The sequence below is a fragment of the Ovis aries genome, chromosome 6 (genome assembly GCF_016772045.2).
Source record: "Ovis aries strain OAR_USU_Benz2616 breed Rambouillet chromosome 6, ARS-UI_Ramb_v3.0, whole genome shotgun sequence".
NCBI classification, from domain to species: domain Eukaryota; kingdom Metazoa; phylum Chordata; class Mammalia; order Artiodactyla; family Bovidae; genus Ovis; species Ovis aries.
Window position 1 is genome coordinate 93,977,014 of NC_056059.1, and position 20,439 is coordinate 93,997,452.

A 20,439-nucleotide genomic window follows, 5' to 3' on the forward strand; every position below is an offset into this window, starting at 1 on the left:
CACAGCTTCTCCATGAAGGCTTCTGTTCATATTTTGTTATGTTTCAATCCAAGTTTTGTTAATTGTGTAGTAAATGAAAATAATAGAGCCGAATTAATGGCAGTAAAAGGAACTCCTTCAGAAAAGGTGCTCTTTTAGAAGTATGGTGTGCTGCCTTTTCAACATAATTTCAACAAAGCATTGAATGAAATAGGAAGTTATCCGACTGTGAGCTGTCTGTTGGTAAGTTTCATAGTATGATATCCAAATGCCATGACCTTCTTTCCTCTTGGAGAAGGTCTGAGTACTCACTAAGACATCCAAGTCAGCCTCACGTTCGTCCTAGCATGACTTGGGCATCCTCCCGTTTAGGGTTGCTTTATGCTCTCCTACGGCTTTCTGAAAACTATGGTCAGCCAGGAACTGTGTGCTGACGTAGATCCCAGATCTGCCCAGATCCTTTGGGAATAACTGTGATGCCTTAAAAATCTCAACCAAGGCTCCCAGCAAATGATCAGTGGAAGGAGAGCTTCCCATACTTTAGAAGTGTTTTTAGGGGACTGCCTGAGACTCCCTGCTCCCAATGCAAGGGCCCAGGTTCCATCCGTGATCAGGGCACTAGATCCCACATGCTCCAGCTAAAGATACCACATGCCTCAACTAAGACTCAGCTCAGCCAAAATAAATATATTTTTTAAAAAGTCAAGTGTTTATAAATGTTACCTCCTTAAAGTCTTCTCTGATTATCTGATTGAAAGAAGCATACTGACCACTTCCCACCCCTTTAGTTTTCACATTTATATATCTCCCCTACTAGACTGTAGGTTCCATAAGGCAGGGATTTTAGTTTTTTCCCACTGCTAAGGACCCAGCTCCTAGCCTGGTGCCTGGCACAATCATGAGAGCTTGATTAATACTGAATAAGTGGCTACATGAGTGAATGAAGATTGAACCGGTGTGAGATGCTCATCTACCTCTTCGTGCCGGGGAGAAATAACCCTCTCTGTGTGCACCCCGCTTGCTCGGCAGGTGAGAGACTCGGCTCAGTCCTTCCTGACGGTGCACGTGCCTCTCCACGTGTCCTATGTCTACGTGACGGCCCCCAGGGGCTGGGCCTCCTTGGAGCACCACACTGAGATGGAGTTCTCCTTCTTCTATGACACTGTTCTCTGGAGAACAGGTATACTCGCTGACATCTTACCAAGCCTTACCTTATGCTTAAGCAGCATTTTTTTAAAAAGTATTGCATTTTAATGGTAGCTGCATTCCTCATCCTGTTGTCCTATATACCATCAAAGCAGAGCCACATAAAGTGTAGAAAGGATACAGATCTGTGGTTTCCGAGAAAGCCTGATGTCCGTAGATATTAATGCTGGAAGGCCTCCACCATCATGATAAATTCAGTCCAGGGAGCCAGGGCCCCAGAGGAGAGGATGGCAAGTGATAGACAAGTCCCATACTGCCGAACAAGTGTGTGTTCTTTTGGAATATAGTCTAGAGAAAATGATGTGATTCATGTTGTTTAAGGAGAACAGAGTCTTGAAATCAGATACACAGAAGTGGAGAAATACATCAAGAATAACCCGGGTTACGTTATTCATTTGATATCAAGTTTGCTCTATTGTTGCATCCTTAAAAGTAGGAATTTTAACCCTACTTTTACTTCAAAGACGACAATGCTGAATTTTTTCAATTACCTTCACCCCAGGCTTGTCTGTGTCATTGCTCTCCTTAAGAGGAGGCTCCCCCGCAGAGCCTGGATGGGTGCTGACCCTTCAGCTGAGATCATCAGGCCTCTCTCTTCTGCCTCTCTCCACCCACCTTCTCCCACTGCCACCCCATGAATGGCCCTTAAAACTCCATGATTCTCTCCTCCATTCACTCCAATGGGTCTGAGTTAATTTTTTATATTTTTTTCTATTTTCGGTGTCTTCTACTTCAAACACAACCCCAAGCTCATTTCCTCTTATTGTATTGCTCCCATTCCTCCTCCTTCCCTGGTGGTGATTTACTTGATCAGAGGCAGTTACTTCATCTGAGTAGATTTCTTTAGATGGGGCTTCACTTCTACTAATGGAAAATACAGTCCTTCCTTCTGTTAAATGGTTTAAGGTCAAATCATTTATTTACATTATATTTCTCATAAGAAATAACCCCAGGGAGTTTTCACAGTCTGGGTCAGATAATTCTTGAGCTGGGGTTTTTTAAACATCCCCCTTTCTTTGCTTCCCCTTTAGTTTTTAGCCATACTGAACTCAGTGGGTGTCATGCTTGCAACTGCTCTTATTAAAACCACCGTGGACTCATGTCCTGTCATGTGTAACTAGCTTTCTGCAAGCTAACCTGTAATTCTTTATTGCTTTCAATATGAAGTATAGCCACCAGAACATTGGTTATGGTTCTGTTAAGTCCTGAAAGATGTTCTGGCGAGGAAAAGAAAATACAGTCTGAAGCAGACAGGCTGTAACCACATCCTGGTGTAAAGTTAATAGTAAGAAGGTTTAGGGATCATTTTTCCTGTGCTCTGAGGTGGGACCCTGTGCCTGCTCTAAGGTGACATCTGCAGGTATAAAGACTATGTCAGAAGAATAGAATTGTGAAAAAGAACCAGATAGAATGAGCTGTCTTACAACGCTGACTGGCTCATGTCTCTAAATAGACTTTGTTGTTGTTCAGTCTCTAAGTCTGACTCTTTGCAGCCCCACAGACTGCAGCACACCAGGCTCCCCTGTCCTTCACTGTCTCCCAGAGTATGCTCAAATTCATGTCCATTGAGTCGGTGATGCCATCCAACCATCTCATCCTCTGCCACCCTCTTCTCCTCTTGCCTCCAATCTTTCCCAGCATCAGGATATTTTCCAAATAGCCTCTGTGTTCATCCAAGTATGTAAATTTGTCCTAAAGACTTCCCTGGTGGCTCAGACGGTTAAGCGTCTGTCTACAATGCGGGAGACCCGGGTTCAATCCCTGGGTCGGGAAGATCCCCTGGAGAAGGAAATGGCAATCCACTCCAGTACTATTGCCTGGAAAATCCCATGGACAGAGGAGCCTGGTAGGCTACATGTAGTCCATGGGGTCGCAAAGAGTCAGACACGACTGAGCAACTTCACTTCACTTCACATTCAAGTAAGCATGTGGCTCTACTTAGAGGTATCCCTGGGGTAACTCATGGGTAGGCTACTGTCTGGGAGCTCTTCTCCAAGCCTTCACTTGAATGTTCTGTGTGTGGTTGCCTACCCAGGAATCCAGACAGACAGTGTGCTCTCTGCCAGGCTTCAGATAATAAGGATCTACATTCGAGAGGATGGCCGTCTGGTTATTGAATTCAAGACCCATGCCAAATTCAGAGGTAATATCAGTGCTGTTCTTTTCCTCAAGTTTTTTTCTTTTTTTTTAATTACTAAGAAATGTTTAAACACAGAGAAAAGTTGAAAGAATAGGACAATGAAGAACAAAGCCAACATCTTGCTATGTGCATGTATGTACACACACACACACACACACACACACACACAAACACCCACATTCCCATTTTTTAAATCACATCATTTGAAGATAAGTTGTAGGCACCATGCCTCGTTACCCTAAATACAGTAAGTCCCCATATACGAACCTTTCAAGATGCAAACGTGCGTCTAGTTCCAGCAAGAAACCAAAACCTAAACCGTCAACGTCAGGCGTGAGTGAAATTGCTACTTGCCTTCCGTCTCCTATTGCTGATGATCCTTTAGACCTGTCATCTCCTGTCTCCTCTCTCTCCTCCAATCAGTAATTCTTTTTGCCTGTTGACTTGATGCCAGCCATTTTACTGTACTGCTATACTTTCCAAGGTACTGTACTGTAAGAATAAAAATGTTTTCTGTGTGTTGTGTTTACATTTTATGTACTATTTGTGTGGAAAGTATTATAAACCTATTATAGTACAATACTATATAGCCGATTATTACGTTAGTTGTATACCTAGGCTGACTTCGTTGGACTTAGGAACAAACTGGACTTACGATCACACTTTTAAAACAGAACTTATTCATATGCAGGGGACTTACTGTACTTCAGTAGACACCTCCTGAAACAAGGACCTTCTCTTACACATCACAATAGCATTCCTGTGGCCAAGCTATGTCACACCAATCTAATAACATCTAGTTTCTATTCGTGTTCCCTCCATTTGTGTCCCACAAATGTCTTTTATACCTATTTTTATATTTGTTTATATTTGCTTTGCATCTGTTTATATAAAACAAAAGTGAATCCAATCAGGATCCATACATTCCATTTTGGCTGTGATACCTCTTTAGTCTACTTTAATATAGAATGAGCCACCCTCTTGGCTCAGTTGGTAAAGAATCTCCCTGCAATGCAGGAGACTTGGGAGGATTCCCTGGAGAAAGAAATGGCAACCCACTCCAGTACTCTTGCCTGGAGAATTCCATGGACAGAGGAGCCAGGCAGGCTACAGTCTGTGAGATCGCAAAGTCAAACTGTGTGACTAATTTTTACTTTTTAATTTTTTCGATATAGAATAGTTTCCCTACTTTTATTTATTCATGACACTAAATGACTGTACTTAAAAGAGTGGAGGTGTCTTGCTGAGTAATCCTTACCTTTTAAGGATGTTTATAATTGCCTCCTTCCACAAAGGACTTGAGTGGTCCTAATGAGATTTTTTAAATCTGAAGCTGATATTTCTATTTATGAACTACTGAGATCTTTCTGCCTCCAAGAAACATGTTGGTTAGAGTTCAAAGCAAAGTGTGTTCAATGTTCATTGTCACTTAAGTACTCATATTATTGTGGATATGCTCATTAGGGCCTTTTCTACAAGGCACACTCATTATTATTTATGAATGTATGTGACCTAACAATGATCATGAGTAGAGTGATGGACTGAGGTAAGAGGAGGCCATGCTGTCCCACCCAGTGTGGGATATATTCTCAGAACCAAGAGGGTAGGTATAACCTTGATTTTTTTAATAGAATATTAATTCATTTTCAAGGCTTTTGTAGGGGATTGACCACAAGCAAACTTACAAATAAGTGTCTGTGTGTTTCCCCTTGAAATAGGACAGTTTGTGATGGAGCACCACACCCTCCCTGATGTGAAATCATTCATACTGACTCCAGACCACCTCGGAGGAATTGAATTTGACCTGCAGCTCCTGTGGAGTGCTCAGACTTTCGATTCTCCTTATCAACTCTGGCGAGCTACAAGCTCTTATAACAGGTGAGTATAGGATGGAGTTCAGGGGTAAATCTGAAATGTTTTCTGTTTCTTTAAGGGCTTTTCTTCAAAAGCTAGAAGAAAACTTTTAAAACTTTTCTATTTTAAAAGTGAGATAGACAGAAGTTGCCATCTGGCACCTAGAGAAACAGATGTAGCTCAGATCAGTTTCTGATGTATAAATTGGACAGGGATCACCCTTATTTCAAGAGTAAGAATAGGCAGGGTGCACATCAATTTTTTTCACATCACGTTGGCCAGAACTTAGTCACATGGCACATCTACCTGCAAAGGAAGCTGGGAAATTTGTCCAACTAATATCTTAGTATAATAAAGAAATTTCATTCCAGTGATCACAACCAGTACAAAATCCAGGATCACTAGTTATCAGGTCCAGATGTCACCCTTTACAATTCAATGTCCTGTAAAATAAATAACAAGATTTAGTCTTCTCCTACACCTGATATAGAGGTAGAATGAGATTGGAATAAATACAGTCAGCTATTCCATTTGTAAAAGGAAAGAATAGGACAAACAAAATGAAAACTTTTACCCTTAAAAGAATAATGGAACCTATAGTAAATATTGTTTAGCCCCATTTTGTAGGTCATGAAATTAGTACCTATCTTTAGCATGAAAATCTTATTATTTGCAATTAAAAAGTGGCAAATTGTCTTAAGAATAATTTTTAAAAATTTTATTTTGGTTACAAACGTTTGGTCTTATATTAGATTTTTCTTGTACATCCTGATTCTTTTGAAATCAATATATAACAAAATAACCTTTATTGTGTTTCCTAGAAACTCATGAGATTGTACATGTACTTGTCCCAATTTATAGACACAGAAATGGTCCTCTTTATGTCCTTTGCTGACTCCCCACTGCTTACCAAATGAAGTCAAGCTCTTTGAGCAGGACCCATATCCTTCCCTCTAAGCCTTGCCGCAAACCCAGCCTTCTAACCACATGTGTTCCCAACCTCTGAATCCACCAGCCCATCCATACCTCTCTGCTTTTATAATCCGCCTACCCTTCTTGCTCCTTTCCTCCTGCACATCTCAAACTCCTCTGAGCTCTAGCTCAGATATCAACCCTTCTGAGACACCTTGGCTGACTCTCCATGCTGTGTTAGAATCTCTTCCTCCTGGTTTGTGTGTTGTTCCAGCTTTTACTGTAACACAGCTCAGCATATTATAATGCTCTGAGTCCCATTTCCATTAGATTGTGAGCTTCTCAAGGGTAAGCCCCAGAACTGCACATTTTAGCACACAGTAGTTCCTGAATAAGCAACCTGTATGAGCTAACATTTGCGGTAAGGATGTTAAATCCATAGATAAATGGCAAAGCAAAGAGTAACACCAAGCGTTCTGTGCTGTGTACACTGTGAGCCATGCCGAGCACTCAGACCACAGCTGCCTAGGGTTGGGAGACCATACCAGCTGGGGAACTGACCAAGGCTTCTTGGGGAAGCTGAGCAACTGATGGGAGACTTCTGGTTTTCAGAAAAGAGGAGCAAAGAACCACAGGATTAAAAACCTACCTCCAGACTGTGTTGGGCATATTTGTAGGAATGGTCAGGAAATTGACCTAACTCATATTCAGGGGTGGGAAACAGGACTGCAGCCTGGGGAGACCATGCCATTTGTCTTGCATTCATTTGGTCAATAGATTTTTTTTGAACTTTTACTAAGAATACATCGGTGGACAAAATAAAAATCTCTGCACCCACAGGTAGACCTAATGAATGAGTACAGTATCACATGTTAGAAGGTGATGTTGCTGTTGTTGTTCAGTTGCTAAGGCTTGTCCGACTCAGCACTATGGAAAAAGAAAAGGTCGAGAGCAGAGTAAGGGGAATCAGGAGTGGGGGCCATTGTAATTTGTTGGTTAGGAAGTTCAGCCTAGGCCTCATTAAGAAGGTGCATTTGAGCAAGGTAGGAAACAAGGGAGCTCACTATGTAGATTATCTGGGGGAAGGGGTTCCTGGCAAAGTTCCAGAGTTTGGCAAAATTTTGGTGGCTGGAATGGAGTGGATGAAGAGGGTAACAAGAGACAGGGTCAGGCTGCTGTGGAGCCTTGAAGGCCAGTGTGTGGACTTTTTCACTCTAATGCAACAGGGGCCGCTATAGGTTCGAGGGGAGGAACAACAGGATCTGGCCTTTTTGTTTTTGTTTTAATTGGAATATAGTAGTTTTGCAATGTTGGATTAGTTTCTGCTGTACAGCAAAGTGAACCAGCCACACCTATACATATATCCCTTCTTCCTTGGATTTCCTTCCCATTTAACCCATCTACCCCACTTAAAAATGGGTTTAACCCATTTCCCATCTAGCACAGAACACTGAGTAGAGTTCCCTGAGCTATACAGTAGGTTCACATTAGTTATCTATTTTCTACGTAGTACCAATAGTGTGTATATATCAATCCCAATCTCCCAATTCATCCCATCCCATCCCTATCTTCCCTTGTTATCCATATATTTGTTTTCTACATCTGTGTCTCTATTTCTACTTTGCAATGGCCTGACTGTTGGAAAGCAGGAGTCGGGCATGGACAGTTCTGCCTAATTAAGTATTTCTATTAAGAGCTACTATTCACATTACACAGGTCAATTTTTGTGTAATTCGAAGATATTATACAAGATCTCATTTCCTGCTGGTTCCAGCTTTGGAGGAAGACAAGGATCGAGTGAAAAAACTGCAGACATGCAGACCTACAGGCATACAAACTTCCAGGGCACAAAGGGGCTTAGAAACTAAGCCCTGAAAGTTTGCCTGGTTTGTCTAAAAGTGTACAGCCATGGAGAAGCAAAGCAAGGGCAGGGTTAGACCGTCTCCCCATTTCCAGCCTGGGCCATCTCACTAAACTGACCCCAGGCTGTGTCCTAAAAGTTGTACTTACTTATTTATTTATTAAGTAGAAGTGTTAGTCACTCAGTCGTGTCCAACTCTTTGCGACCCCATGGACTGTAGCCTGCCGGGCTCCTCTGTCCATGGAATTCTTCAGGCAAGAATACTGGAGTGGGTAACCAATCTCTTCTCCAGGGGATCTTCCTGACCCAGGGATTGAACCCAGCTCTCCTGCATTGCAGGCAGATTCTTTACCACCTGAGTCACCAGAGAAGTTGGCTGCTTATTTATGTTTACTAAATCTTTGCTATCACTTTACTAATAAACAGACACAAATAATGCCGAAGAAATAGACAAAGAAGGAACATGGAGAAAGTGAGGACTAATCACAAATCATGCTAGTTAGAATTAAGATTCACAGCCCTGAGCTCCTCACTCAGTAGGTGGCAGCCTCCCAAGGCCCTTGAAGAATCTTCCTGCCGCTTCTGGCTGTCTGGCTGCCTTTCAGGCAGCCTGCCAGGGGCTGAGCTGCTGGATGACAAGTGTGGGAAATGAAGTAGGTGAGGGCTACCAAGGCTCTGTACTCTTAGGGTCACGACCTACAGAATCTCATGCCTCGCTATAAACACAGAAATTCCCAGCAAGTCATCTCTGATGAGAAGTGATGCTGTTCTTCAACTTTGTTTAAAGGAGGAGGGTTTGGGAGAGAAGTCCTGAAACTGAATGCTAATGAAGTGGGGGTGGCAGCCGTCTCTGGAGTAGGGTTAGTCAACCCCCAGGCCTTCACTACCTTTTCAATCAGAGCAGCAGCCGCCGCTGGCTTGGTCATATCTCAGTAAACAAAAGTTTCTGCAGTCCAGAACGTATAACAGGGTGTCAGTCAGCAAGAAACACTAAACAGACGCTGTCAAGTCAGTTTCACGGGGGTGTAAAAAAGGATGTGGCCAGGTCTGTTTTGCCCTCATTGGAGCCTTTTAGATTTTTGTCAACAGTGTGCCTTTCTCAGCATTTCTCATGGAAAGGGCTTGAATAAATGAAAAGAACTCTATTTAACACCTCTGGCTAGTACTCTGAAGTGTGTTAGAACAATCACAAGTGTGATGAATTCCTGAAAATCGTGTCTGCAGACTTGTGAAGTTCTTGGTGGGATGCTGAGCACAAGTATCATGTGAAAACTTGTCTACTGAAGTCAGGTTATTTCTGGGTAAGTAAGTAATCTCTAAATCCATCTCTCTAACCGTAATCTGCCTGCCTATTTCCAGGAAGGATTACTCCGGGGAGTACACCATCTACCTGATCCCTTGCACAGTGCAACCCACACAGCCATGGGTGGACCCAGGAGAAAAGCCTCTGGCCTGCACTGCACACGCCCCAGAGAGGTAGGGAGAGAGGATTGATCCTCACTATTTGTGAACTTACCTATTCACTGACATTTATTTGTAACCCCGAATCCAATTTTCGGGATGCTAGCCTGCTCATTCCTGACCTGCAGAGTGATGAAATAGCGGTCATCTGAGCCACATTCCCAGCTCAGATTTCTCATCCTGTGAACAAGTGTCCCTTTTACAGTTCATTTGCTGCCAGGGTTTTCAAATTTTTGTCCCTCGTATTGGTGATTTTTTTTGTTTAAAATGGCTCCCCAGCAGAGCGCCAAAGTGCCATCTTATTTCCTACATACAAGAAGGTGGTGATGAGCCAAATGGAGTGTTAGATGAGCTTCATTCCAGCATGAACTTCAGAGCCATCACCACAAGTTCTATGCTAAGGAACCAACAGTATATATCAAGTAAGGTGTCTTTAGACAGAAACACGCATAAAACAGTTAGGTATTGATCACTGATGATAATGTTGAGAGCAGAGGCTGCAGGAACTTGACCCCTGATTTCCCCCCACGGGCAGCTAGCTGTTCACAATTCATTCATTCCGTGTTCATTGCAGTTTTATAGAATGTAACTACCATGAATAACAAGAATCAAACTGTCCATCAGCCCATGCCCACCTCTGACCTGAGCCTGTCCTCGTTGTGCCGATGTTCATTCATTCAGCCCGTATTTATTCAGCTCTTACTGTGTCCTTGGCTCTAGTCTCAGCGTGGAGACTCTAGCAGAGGATTTAAAGTCACCACTGCTCTCAAGCAGTGCAGATAGTATAGTGCCACCTTTCTAGGAGCTGAGCAGAGTGACTGGAAAATGTTTCAGAGAGAAGGCACTGCAAACAGAATCTGACATTATCATTAAGAGAAGGTGATTTGGAGAGTGACTTTCAAATTAAGAGTCTGAGACTTGGCCATTGGATTTGGCCACACAGAATTCGTCCATAATCTTGATACAGGTTAGGTTCAGTGGACCTAGAAGGATGAGGCCTGATTAGAGTGCGTTCGAGAGAGAGGCAAGAATGTGGAGATAAAAAGGACACAGCAATGCTGAAGGAATTTTGTTATAAAAGGTTTCAGATAGAGGGGCATTCGTGGGAAGAGATGAAGGATTGAAGGAGGTTTTGTTTGTGTGTGTTTTAGATGCAAAATATTTTAGGATGTTTGTGTGTTGGTGAGAAGAGCCCTGTTGGTCTACTGGGGGAAACAGACCATGCAGTGGGAAGAGGGAAGATGTGCAGAGCTAAGTCTTTGAGTGGAACAGGGAACAGACCCAGACATGCGGGGACGGGCCAGCCTTAGCCAGAGGCACAGACACTTCATCTACTAAGAAAGGAAGGCAGGCACAGTCTATGGATACAGGTGAAGGGAGAATTAGTAGGTTGGGAGGGTAAGGATGACCAAGGAGATGTCGGATTCAGTCTGTTTCTCCAAGAAATGAGAAGTCAAGCATAGCTGGAAGTAAGGAACAGTGAGGTTTGAGAAGAGAGGAGGACGTGAAATAGAGTCATCTCTGAGAGTGGAAAGTATGGTAGAGAGTTACAGACACAGCAGATCAGCAGTGCTGAGGGCCCTATTGAATTTTTTTTCAAAAAAACATTTGTTTATTAATTTGTTGGCTGCATTGGGTCATAGTTGCAGCTCAGGGGATCTTTCATTTCAGAGCACAGACTTCTCTCTAGTTGTGCATGAGGACTTAGTTGCCTGGAGTAATGTAGAATTCCCCGACCAGAGATCGAACCTGCATCCCCTGCACTGGGAGGCAGATTCTTAACCACTGGACCACCAGGGAAGTCCCTGAATTGCCTTTAAATTACCATTAAATTACTTATTAGTGTAAGATGACTAGTATGTGTTTAAGGCACATACAATTTGATCAATTTTGACATATATGTACTTGTGAAATATCACCACAATTAAGATAGTGGTGATGTCCATTTTCTCCAAAAGTTTCCTCATGACGCTTTGGTATCCCCCCTCCCATCCCCTCCCCACACCCAACCCCCTCGGTATCTACTGATCCTTCTGTCATTACAGATTAGCTTGCACTTTCTACTAATTTATATCAGTGGCATCACACAATATGAATTCTTTTCCTCTGACTTCTCTTGTTCAACATGGTTATTTTGACTCACTCATGGTTGTTATGTGTAGCAGTGGCTTGTTCCTGTTGCTGCTGAGCTGTATGCCATGGTGTGCACACACTACAGTTCATTTATCAAATCAGTTAGTTGATGGACATTTGGATTATTTCCAGTTCGGGCTGTTATAAATAAAGTTGCTGTAAACATACATAGATAAGCCTTTATATGGACACATGCTCTCTGTTTTCTTGTGTAAATACCTAGGAGTGGAGTGGCTGGATTCTATGGTATGTTTAACTTCTTATGAAACTGGCACACTTTTTTCCAAAGTGTTTATAAATGTGTAACTGTGTGTGTATCCCCACCGTGAGGTGTCAGTTTCCCAGGTCTTCTGCATCCTGGTAAGTGTGGTTGCAGAGGGCCTGGTGTGGTTGAAGAATTAATGAGTGGGATTAAAAGAGGTGAGCTGGAAAGATAGGAAGTGTTAGGGTAGAGAGTGAGACGTTTGAAAGCGAGGTTTTATGGAGGAGGTGCCTAGTAGGATGGTGGGGCATAGGCGGCTGCAGTGGAGAGGGGCATGTGCTCTTTGGAGGTGAAGACATCAAGGAACTGAGAGGTTAGGGGGGTGGATGTTTCATCCATTGAAATCATTGAGACTGAAGGCAGGAATGATACAGGAGAGCCTGTAGTCAGTCAAGTGTGGGAGGGACGGTGACCAGGAATATAGTGGCTGGCGGCAGTAAGGAAGAACAGAGGGCAAATCGTCTGAAGAGATATGCTGGGGAATTTTTTATTCATGTAATCCATTTTTATTTTATTTATTTACTTCTTCCTTTATCTTTTTGGCTGTGCTGGAAGGCCTGTAGAATCTTAGCTCCCCAGCTAGCGCCCCTGCATTGGGAGCACAGAGGCTTAAGTACTGGACCACCAGGGAAGTCCCTGTAATAAATTTTTTTAAATTATGAAATGTTTTAATACCCAGAAGACCAAACATTGTGGATATATAAAGCCTCAAGAACATTACCTAGTAAGAGTTATAACTGCCATGAATTGGGTATCCCTTGCGCTATGATCCTGATGCTAAGTGAATAATCATAACTGCCAGTGGTATTAGTGTCTGTGTATGGAGTGCAGACTATGTGGTGGGCTCTGTACTAAGCTCTTTTTTTTTAATTTATTGATTTATTTTAATTGGAGGCTAATTACGGTAGAATATTGTAAGTTCAAGTCTCATTACAGTGATCGCCCTCAAGATTATTTACTGTATTTCCACTTTAGAACTAATGAAACTGGAGGTCGGCAAAAAAAAGAAACATTCCTAGTACCTTTTAAATACCTTCAATGCCCCTTTCAGTTGTATTCTCCCCATCTCTCCACTAAGTTAACCACTAGCCTGGTATTTGTGCCTATCATCTCTTGTTTGGGGCTTCCCTAGTGGCTCAGATGGTAAAGTGTCTGCCTGCAATGCAGAAGACCTGGGTTCAATCCCTGGGTCAGGAAGATCCCCTGGAGAAGGAAATGGCAACCCACTCCAGTACTCTTGCCTGGAAAATCCTATGGACAGAGGAGTCTGGTGGGCTACAGTCCATGGGGTCACAAAGAGTCAGACACGACTGAGCAACTTCACTTTATCCCTTGTTTTGGCTTATGGTTCACCTCATATTTAGGTCTTCCCTATAGCTCAGACTTCACTTTCGTGCATTGAAGAAGGAAATGGCAACCCACTCCAGTATTCTTGCCTGGAGAATCCCAGGGACGGGGGAGCCTGGTGGGCTGCTGTCTATGAGGTCGCACAGAGTCGGACATGACTGAGTGACTTCACTTTCACTTTTCACTTTCTTGCATTGGAGAAGGAAATGGCACTCCACTCCAGTACTCTTGCCTGGAAAATCCATGGACGGAGGAGCCTGGTGGGCTGCAGTCTATGGGGTTGCTAAGAGTCGGACATGACTAAGTGACTTCACTTTCACCTTTTACTTTCATGCATTGGAGAAGGAAATGGCAACCCACTATGGAAATTGTAGTGGGTGAATCAGACTTTGATCACACATTTAAATAGAATAGCAAGCGACATTAAGTACTATGAGAAAAAAAAACAAACTGCACAGTGTATTGAAAACAAATGATAAGAGATCTGACCCAGCCTGGGAGGGAAGAGAAAGAAGGTAAGCTTCCTAGAAAAAGTGGTGCTTGAGATCTGAACAGCAAGAGTTCTCTAGGCAATGGTGGTAGCAGACAAGGAGGGAGCGTTCCAGTAGAAGGTTTGTCAAGGTCAAAGTCAGAAAACTAAATTCATTACCACTAATCTCAATTTGAACCTCAGGGCTTTCCAGAATGAGAGGGCCAGCAAAAGCAAAGAGTGTTGAAAAGTCTAAAAACCAATTAGATTATTCCTGCTCCAAAGAGCAGATGAAGCTCATAAGAACTGGAACTAAATAAGGTCTCTCTCCTGTCAGTTCAGTTCAGTTCAGTCTCTGAGTTGCGTCCCACTCTTTCTGATCCCATGACTGCAGCATGCAGGCCTTCCTGTCCATCACTCTTTCCCGGAATTTACTCAAACTCATGTCCATTGAGTCAGTGATGCCATCCAACCGTCTCATCCTCTGTCATCCCCTTCTCCTCCTGCCTTCAATCTTCCCCAGCATCAGGGTCTTTTCAAATGAGTCAGTTCTTCACATCACGTAGCCACAGTATTGGAATTTCAGCTTCAGCGTCAGTCCTTCCAATGAATATTCAGGACTGATCTCCTTTAGGATGGACTGGTTGGATCTCCTTACAGTCCAAGGGACTCTCAAGAGTCTTCTCCAATACCACAGTTCAAAAGCATCAATTCTTCGGCCCTTGCCTGTACCCATCTCTTTATTCACTAAATGTTTTAGCACCTACAGCAAAGTGCAGGGTGGGAACAGGAGGGCAGCCCAAATGACTGACGAAAAATCAATCCTACTCTCAAGGAGTTCTTGTTTTTCTGCATTTAGATTCCTGATACCCATTGCATTCCAGCAGACCAACCGCCCTGTCCCTGTTGTGTATTCGCTCAATACTGAATTTCAGCTCTGCAACAATGAGAAGGTGTTCCTAATGGACCCCAACACTTCTGATATGTCACTGGCAGAAATGGATTACAAAGGAGCCTTCTCGAAAGGTAAGCGTTCCCTTCACCCAAAGACAGAGACTCCAATGGACTTGAGAAGCTATCAGATAGGTCTCCTAGCGTCTCTGCTTATCGGCTTTCAGTCAGCTCTCCAGGGAAGAGTCCCCTAGCGCTGGTTCCAGCGCAGCCAGGAACAGACTCATATTCTTCCTTCAGGTTATTTCAAAATAAGATCATATTCTTTGTGCTGTAATAATCAGCGATGTGATGACTGCGAAAGTGCTGATGAGTCGTAAGAACACAGGGGCTTCCAGCCAGATTCTAATGCATTGTCTAACTTTGGGTGAATTGCCTCATCTCTCAGTTCCTGAGATTGTAATATGACTGCCTACCAGCCTCAAAACTACGCCAAACCTCCATGTCTTCTTCAGCAGGCTTTCTCTACTTGAAATGGTTCCTTTGCCCTCTCCCTGCTCCAGACACGCCTCCCTTGACTTTCTTCTTTTTCAGGTCTCTATCTAAATGCTAACCTCCCCAAAGAGACTTGCTTTGACCATACCAGTCAATCTAATATCGGTTTTCATATCTTTCACTTTCACTAAATGTTGTTCATTTTTTATAGTACTTCTCACAATTTTTAATATCATATTTCTTTACTTATTTATTGCCTATCTCTCCCACTAGAATACAGATTGTGGTTAAATATCAAATTTGTATGTCATGCCACCAATGCCTAGGTGCTCAATAAATATTTGTTGAATGAATAAACTATAGATGAATCAACCCATTATATTTTCTTCCAGTTTCTCTCTTCTTCCTTTTTCTTACTTTTAATCTTTTGCTCATATCTGAGTTTTTTTTCTCTCATCCTAAAAACACATCCCATAAGAGAAAACTCTCTCATCCCTACCCCTCGCTCAAACTTCAACCCACATGTCCTCCTTTTCTTTCCTCTGAGAATCTTCCTGAAGGAGTGGTGAACTGACACTGTCCCCGTGGCCCTTCTTCCCAGTCACTCCTGCGTCGTCTGCTGCAGACTGGCTTTGTCCGACCACGGCTCAGAATTCTCTCTTATCAATGATACCAAGCCCATGGGTTTTGACAGTTCGTTTGGTTTCCTTTGCACCAGCCTCTCCTGAGGCCATCTTGCCTTTGTTTCCTTTGCACCAGCCTCTCCTGAGGCCATCTTGCCTTTCTGACCACTTCCCTCTCTCTGGCCCTCCATCCTCTGCCCTGTCAGTATGGCTGTCTCCACATTCCATGCTTGGCTCCTTCTGCTCTTACTTCAGTGCTCCTCCAGTCACCCCCATGACTTGGCTCCTCCCTGTCCTCTGAACTTCCTAACCACCTGCTACTCCACAGCCGCTCCATGAAAATTAACCTTGTCCCTGCTCTCTTCTGAGCTTCTCTTCCACACTTCCACACACAGATTGAAACTACCAAACCTCTCCAAGTGATAGCATTCAGACACCTTGTTATCATTGTTCCATTGCTCAGTCGTGTCCGACTCTTTGCAACCCCATGGACTGCAGCATGCCAGGCCTCCCTGTCCTTCACTATCTCCCTGAGTTTACTCAAACTCATGTCCATTGAATTGAGCAGACTCAAATGATGCCACTCAGTGATGCCATCCAACCATCTCATCCTCTGTCCCCCACTTCTTTTCCTGCCCTCACTCTTGCCCAGCATCAGGGTCTTTTCCAATGAGTCAGCTCGTCACATCAGGTAGGCAAAGTATTGGAGCTTCAGCTTCAGCATCCATCCTTCCAGTGAATATTCAGGACTGATTTCCTTTAGGATGGACTGGTTGGATCTTCTTGCAGTCCAAGGGACTCTCAAGAGTCTTCAAAAGCATCAGTTCTTTGGTGCTTACCTTTCTTTACAGTCCAACTCTCACATCCATACATGACTACTGGAAAAACCATAGCTTTGACTTTATGGACCTTTGTTGGCAAAGTGATGTCTCTGCTTTCTAATACACTGTCTAGGTTTGTTATAGCTTTTCTTAAGATGTCTACAACTGGACTCATCTCCCCCCAGAAATGTTCCTCTCACATTCACTGCCCCACTGACTGCATCAGCAAGCTCTAGGTGGCCAGCCAAAGATCTCAGGGCTAACGCCTACTTCTCCTCTACCCCCTCTACCCCACCCCTGATGGTAATAAGATGACTGGTCCCAACTCTCAGGCATTTCTTGCCTTCAGTCCCTTTGCTGTTTAGTCTCTCAGCTGTGTCTGACCCTTTGTGACCCCATAGACTATAGCCCCCCAGGCTCCTGGAGTGGGTTGCCATTTCCTTCTCCAGGGGATCTTCCTGACCCAGGGATTGAGCCCACATCTCCAGCATTGGCAGGTGGATTCTTTATCACTGAACCACCAGGGAAACCCTCAATCCCCTTGCCTCACTGCTATATTTTGTTCATTTGCTTGTTTTCACCATTTTTTAAATTGGATTATAGCTTCTTTGCAATGATGTGATGAATCGGCAGACTGGGATTGACATACATACTCACTGCTATATTTGGATACCTATTTCTTGCTAGAGCATTACAATAACTCTCTACTTGTACCTCTAGTCTCTCTGTCATTATTCTCCATGTTTCTAAACTCCAGGTGTTTTGATATTAAGTCCACATTCAAAACATTCCAGGGACTTCCCCGGTGGTCCAGTGCTTAGGACACTGTGTTTCCACTGCCAGGGGTACAAGTTCAATCCCTGGCTGAGGAACTAGGATCCTCCATGCCATGTTGCACGACCAAAACCTTTCCGTGTTGCCTACTACTCCTGTACTCAAGTCCAGAATCTCAGCACTGTTAATCAATTTTCCCAGAGCCCCTGCCCCCACCCCCCGGCTCCCATCGCTGGCCTGCCTGGTGCACAGTAAATGTTCTGATGCACATTCTGAGTCAGACGGATCTGTGTTCACATCCTCCTCCCACATGTCCCAGATGCGAAACTTTAAACAAGTTATTTAACATAGGGGCACTAATTGAACCCATCTCTTAGGCTCTTGGGAGGATTAAATAAGATACTGTAGGTAAAGAATTTGATGCCCTAGCAGGAACTAAGAAAAATTAACTACACCAGGACTGGTACCCTTCCAGCATTTTGTATTTTGTACATGGACTTGCTTTTACCTGGGATGCTCTTGCAGCCTCTCCCTCCCCACTCAGATGCCCCAGCTGACCACTTATGGTTCAGGATACAGCTCAAATGTCATCTCCTCTTTATACCCTTCCACGGTGCTCTCCAGGCAGACTTTGGTGCTAAGCCCTCATTGTCAGCTCTGTGCTGATCTGATGTTGTTGACCTTCCTCTGTGGTGAGGTAACAGCATCGTGCGGTGGTTAACAGTGTGGGTGTTTCAAACCAAGCACCTTTGACTTTGAATCCCACCCTCACCACTCGGTGACTTTGTGACCTTGAACAAATCACCTCACCACTCAATGTCCTCATCTATAAAATTGTGAGCACCTCCTGAGTTCTCCCATGAGAAGGACTTAGTAAAATACCTCTCCAGGAGTATGAGTTCAATAAATGCTAGCTGCTTTCAGCAGTTGCTTTGCTTGTATTTCTGCCCTCTTGGCAGTGTCTCACTCACCTTTGTATCCCTTGCACATAAGGGAATGCTTGCCCTACCCTAAATACTTCAGGAACATTTACTGATTAAAAGAAAAACAGTACATGAATCAATGTGTATTTTAGGGGCACATGGACCCCGCAGCTCTTCATAGAAAGGTACTTTTGATTCTGAAGAAGCATGTTAAAGCCTTCCTATCCTTGACACTTTTTTTCCCCTCTTTCTTAAAGTCTGACCTAATTAATGCCTTGCAATCTTTTCAGGTCAAATCCTCTATGGCCGAGTACTTTGGAATCCAGAGCAAAACCTTAATTCTGCTTACAAGCTCCAGCTGGAGAAGGTCTATCTTTGTACTGGAAAGGATGGCTACGTGCCTTTCTTTGATCCCACAGGGACCATCTACAATGAAGGGCCACAGTATGGATGCATTCAGCCAAACAAACATCTGAAACACAGATTCCTGCTGCTGGTATGCTGTTTGTGTTAAAGGGCTGACACACGGATAGATTTCCCCAGCTATAAATTTTGCCTAATGCCACGCTCAATGGTTTCTACAGATACTGTTATTGTTTTGTTGATGTTGTCTCTGTCAGCTTAATTCTAGTACATAGTACAAAGCTAGTGATAATTATGGGGGGTAACAATGTTACCAACCCAGGTCTGGCTGCTTGCCCCTGAAAAGCCAGTAGAAAGGTTGGTGGAAAGGAAAGTTTGCTTTATTTTGAATGCTGATAACCAAGGGCAGATCCGTATCTAAAGGCCAATTCTTCCCCTGACAATCAGGGGGCAAGAGCTTTTATAGACAGAGGGAAGGGGTTGCATGCAGAAAGAGTATGGTCAGCTCTGACAGTCATTAGTGGTCTGACCAGAGTCATCTTGATTGTCGTGAATACTGTTAGTCTTCAGTTCTAGAGTTCGTTTCCATTTCTTTGCAATCAGTTCTCAGACCGGTGGCAGTTTGTATTATGGCTACAGTCTGGTCAACATGTACTTAGCTTCTTCCACCTGGTGGGAGTTTCAATATCTACAAGACACCTCACAGGATATGGCTCAGAATATTATCTATAGCCCTTGCTGCTGCTAAGTCACTTCAGTCGTGTCCGACTCTGTGCGACCCCATAGACAGAAGCCCACCAGGCTCCGCTGTCCTTGGGATTCTCCAGGCAAGAGTACTATAGCCCTTGAGAAGGAGCTAAAGGTCGTTGCCTGTGCTTAATGACTACGTTATTATTATTTGGTCTCCTTTGATTGTTTTCCTTTGTTTCTGCATTTTCTCACTTCTCTGATTAAACATATTATTTGGCCAAAGTTCTTCCACAGACAAAGGGCAAGCTGAAGACATGGAGGCAGGGGAGGGGCAAGGACCAGAGGGTCCTGCTCCATTTCAGCAAGACAAGCTGTCACTGACATTTTAGGAAGAGGAAAGACTAAGACAGTATTTCTCAGTGTGTCCCAGAGTCCCCTCAATATATCCCCAGTATTCTTTCAGGGCCTCCATGAGGTCAAAACTACTCTCATGATGATATGATGTTGCTTGTTTTTTTCACACGCGTTCCCTCACACTTGCAGATAGTAAGCAGGTTTACTGATATGGAATCACAATTCGTATTGTGCCTAATCTTTAAAAAACACCACTTCCTGAGGTTTGACTTAGTATCAAAAAAGAATATGCACAATTATCTGAAAAAGTTATTCAAACATTTCTCCCCCTTCCAGCTATTAATACATAGCTTATGTGAGGCCAGATTGTCTTCACATATTTCAGCCAAAACAACATATCACAACTGATGGAAAATAGAAGCAATTATGAGAATCTACTTCTTTTCTAGCAATTTGCCAAAATGTAAAACAAGGCCAACTCTCTTTTTGGGTGGATATGAATATAGGTGTTTTCACTAAAAAATATGTTACTTATGTTAACATGTAATGAGTTGCTCATTTCTCTCTTAAAATGAATTAGTAAATATCTATATTTTTTCATTTAAAAAAATTGTTCATTGTAGCATATCACAGTGTTAATTTTAATACAGTAAATATTGATAGATATAAATCACATAAAATGAAAGCTTTGAGACGTCTTTAATTTTTAAGTCCTGAGGACACAGAGCTTGAGAATTGCTGGTCTAGGCTATCTTACTTGTTATGTTTCAAGATCACAGGGGCCACCAAGTATCCTCCCCCAGAGGGCAGTGGGTACCCAGGGGCAGCAGTCTACTTAAGGCTCAGGTAAAGGCTCCTGCAGTACACGCTTCCCCGACCCA

The 20,439-nt window shown here is 43.3% G+C and overlaps 1 protein-coding gene across 1 annotated transcript in view; it reads left to right on the forward strand.

The window, feature by feature from the left end:
- The window catches only part of FRAS1 (Fraser extracellular matrix complex subunit 1), a 523,572-nt gene that overhangs the window by 495,492 nt on the left and 7,641 nt on the right, over window positions 1–20,439 (forward strand). Inside the window, exons 67-72 of the mRNA XM_027970762.2 lie at window positions 1,009–1,159; window positions 3,221–3,328; window positions 5,044–5,203; window positions 9,312–9,428; window positions 14,484–14,650; window positions 18,442–18,647. Of these exons, the coding sequence (XP_027826563.2) occupies window positions 1,009–1,159; window positions 3,221–3,328; window positions 5,044–5,203; window positions 9,312–9,428; window positions 14,484–14,650; window positions 18,442–18,647 (909 nt within the window). The remainder of the gene's footprint in view (window positions 1–1,008; window positions 1,160–3,220; window positions 3,329–5,043; window positions 5,204–9,311; window positions 9,429–14,483; window positions 14,651–18,441; window positions 18,648–20,439) is intronic.